Below are 2,963 nucleotides of genomic sequence, written 5' to 3' on the forward strand. Positions count from 1 at the left end.
AGTTTTTGTTTTTCCTTGAGATTGATATCTTCCATTCTCAAGTTTGTTACAAATACATATAATCATATATACATATATATACATATACATACACACATACATACCTACATATACATACACCCACGCGCACATATAAACACACATACTTATACATTCACATATGTATACATATACACACATATATATATATATATATTTATTTATTTATTTATATACTATGGAATGTTGTCTGAAATATGTTTAACTAACGCCTCCAGAGTATTTATATGAGTTTTAGAGTTCAGTAGCTTTTGACGAATATTCAAGTTTATGTGCGATATTGAAAGTTTTTGAATAAATGGTTTTGTTAGATGGCATGCAGTAAAGTAATGATCCATACTAGTACAAGTTTGTCCACAGGGACAAGTAGTGTGGTTGTGTATATTAAATCTATAGAAATAAAAAGGAAATCTGCCGTGTGCAGTAATAATTTGTGTGATGTTACTAGAAGGAGGGAAGCTAATGGGTATATGATTGGTTGATGGTATCCATTTAAATAATTCTGTGTTTTTGCCATCGTTTTGCCAAGAGTGATCCCATCTCCTACGTGCTAATTCCATTATTGTATGTTTTATATTTTGTTTTGATTTTGGTAGGTGTATGTATTCGCCATGATAACGTGCCGAGTTTGCAAATTGGTCGGCTAGATCGTTCCCTAAAATATTAGTATGGCTTTTGACGTGAAAAAAAGCCGTTGTATTAAATCTGTTGACTGATTGGATTATATGTTTTATTTCGTTAATTAAAGGAATTGCATTGTTTGGATTTGCCAATGCTTGTAGGACTGATAGGCTGTCGGTGTATATGTTACAATGTAGTCCATCTCTTGTTGCAAGAATATAATCAAGGGCTTTTAATATGGCAATAGCCTCTGCATCGAATATTGTACTGTGTTTTGGTAAGCGATATTTTCCTATTTTTATAATTCTTCCATTGTTTTTCAGAATAACGAATGCTGCTCCCACCTGATCTAAGTACACTGAACCATCTGTATAGAGTGATATGACGTTGGTTATTTGAGATACAGTAATAGAATTGATTCTTTGGAATGATATATTAAATCTCTTTGTTGGATGAGTTTTCCAAAGATCTATAGGATACGATACCTCTGTGGGGGAGATACTAAAGCTATCGAATTGGGCGGGTATCTTAAGTTGGAAGACATTAAACATAAATGATTCTACGTCAAGAGTAATGTTGATTGGGATGATATTACATAGTATAGGCAGGCTTATGTTAGAAACTGTGCGGAACGCTCTTGCTATTTTAAGTAATGGTAACCTTTGTATCGATTGCAGTTGTCTTAACATATGTGAATTTCCTGATGGTCTCCACCACGCGGGTGATCCATACACTATATATCTTTCTATGCTTCGTAAGTATATTTCCCGTAGTTGGCTTGATGTGATACCCCAATTTGTTGAGTATATTTTTGAGATGTTGGCTGTATGGATTTGAACTTTCTGTTTTATATATTGAAGGTGTGGTAAGAAGGTTAAATGTGAGTCATAAATGACTCCTAAAATTTTAAGTTGTTTCACTATTTCTAACTTATGATCCTGAAATTTTATTATTGGGGGTCTTTTTTTATATAGTTCTCCTCTAGTTATTATTAGACATTTGCATTTTGAGTAGTTCAAATATAGTTTACGTTCAGATGTCCACTGTCCTATTTCTTGCAGTATTTCGATAGTTCTTTCTTCTAATTCTCTTCTTGAGTTCCCTTCTATGACAACTACGATGTCATCTGCAAACGCTTGTAGATATATGTGATTCGGAAAGGTTCTTTCTAGTAATCCTGATAGTAACATATTCCATAGTAAGGAGCTTAGTGGAGAGCCCTGGGGGCATCCCATATTAATTGATTTGTTTATTTCTTGTTTTTCTGGAGTGATATATGTGACGGTTCTATCGTGGAAGAATGAATATAGCAGATTGTATAGATTACTTGGGCAAGAATGGCGTTTTAAATAGGCCAAAACTACCGGATAACATAGTGTGTTAAATGCTCCTGTAAAGTCTAGGGATACCATAGCTACCGCTGTTGATTTATTTTTTAGTTTTTGTAGATGTGTAGTAAGTGTGAACAGAGCTTGTGTAGATGATTTAAGATGTGTGAACCCGAATTGTCGTGGGTGTAATAGTTTTTTTGAGTTAAGGAAGAAATATAATCTGCTATGGAGTGCACGTTCTAAAACTTTTCCGAGTATGGAATTTAGGCAAATTGGGCGATAGGCGTTGGGTTTTGCTTTGTCGTTATCTTTTTTATTTAGCAGTAGTATTTTCCCTTTCTTCCACTCCTTTGGAAAATATCCAGATGTTAGACAGGAGTTGAATAGAGCCAGGAAAAATTCGGGATGGTTATGCCAAAAATATTTAAGAAAAGTAACATTGATTTTGTCTAATCCGGGGGCGGTTTTAAGTCGTAGTTTAGTTATTATGTTTGATATTTCTTGAAATGTTAGTTCAACATCTGGTGGAGAGAATGAGGGAATGCATAAGTATTGTCGTAAGCTAGTTATATATGGTGAGTCTTTTGTAATGTCGTCCGTTGGGAACACCGTATCTAAAATATATTGAACTGATTCATTAAATGAAGAAGTTAAAGTATTATCTGCTCTCAATATCGGTGGAAGAATTAGGGGTGACCTCCTCTTATTAAATGCAAGTTTATATGGGATTCCGAAGAGAGACTTTTTTGTGGTAGCGGAACATGATTCCTGCCAAGCTGAAATTTTAGCATGAAGGATGGCTTCCTTGTATGTAGCTCTGTAGTCGTAATAAATTCGTTTTTGCAGTGATCTAATATCTGTGTTATATGATCTTTGGTACCTTCTTCTTAGTGCATTAGATTTAGATCTCATGATCTGTAGATCAACTGACCACCAAGGGACCGTGCGATTTCCGGATCGAACGTTTCGTTC

General features: G+C 34.6%; 1 protein-coding gene across 1 annotated transcript; it reads right to left on the minus strand.

Moving 5' to 3' along the window:
• Positions 1-215: 215 nt before the first annotated feature.
• On the minus strand, positions 216-1,895 carry LOC115318010. The gene has a single exon (XM_040218874.3). The coding sequence runs from the start codon at positions 1,893-1,895 to the stop codon at positions 216-218; it is 1,680 nt and encodes a 559-aa protein (XP_040074808.1).
• Between the last annotated feature and the right edge of the window lie 1,068 nt (positions 1,896-2,963).

This window comes from Ixodes scapularis, unplaced genomic scaffold (genome assembly GCF_016920785.2).
Source record: "Ixodes scapularis isolate PalLabHiFi unplaced genomic scaffold, ASM1692078v2 PGA_scaffold13__105_contigs__length_92229423, whole genome shotgun sequence".
Classification (NCBI taxonomy): Eukaryota; Metazoa; Arthropoda; class Arachnida; order Ixodida; family Ixodidae; genus Ixodes; species Ixodes scapularis.

Bases quoted from the DNA above. Each gene is read 5' to 3' on its own strand.
- LOC115318010 (XM_040218874.3), bottom strand. From the start codon at position 1,895: ATGGGATGCCCCCAGGGCTCTCCACTAAGCTCCTTACTATGGAATATG.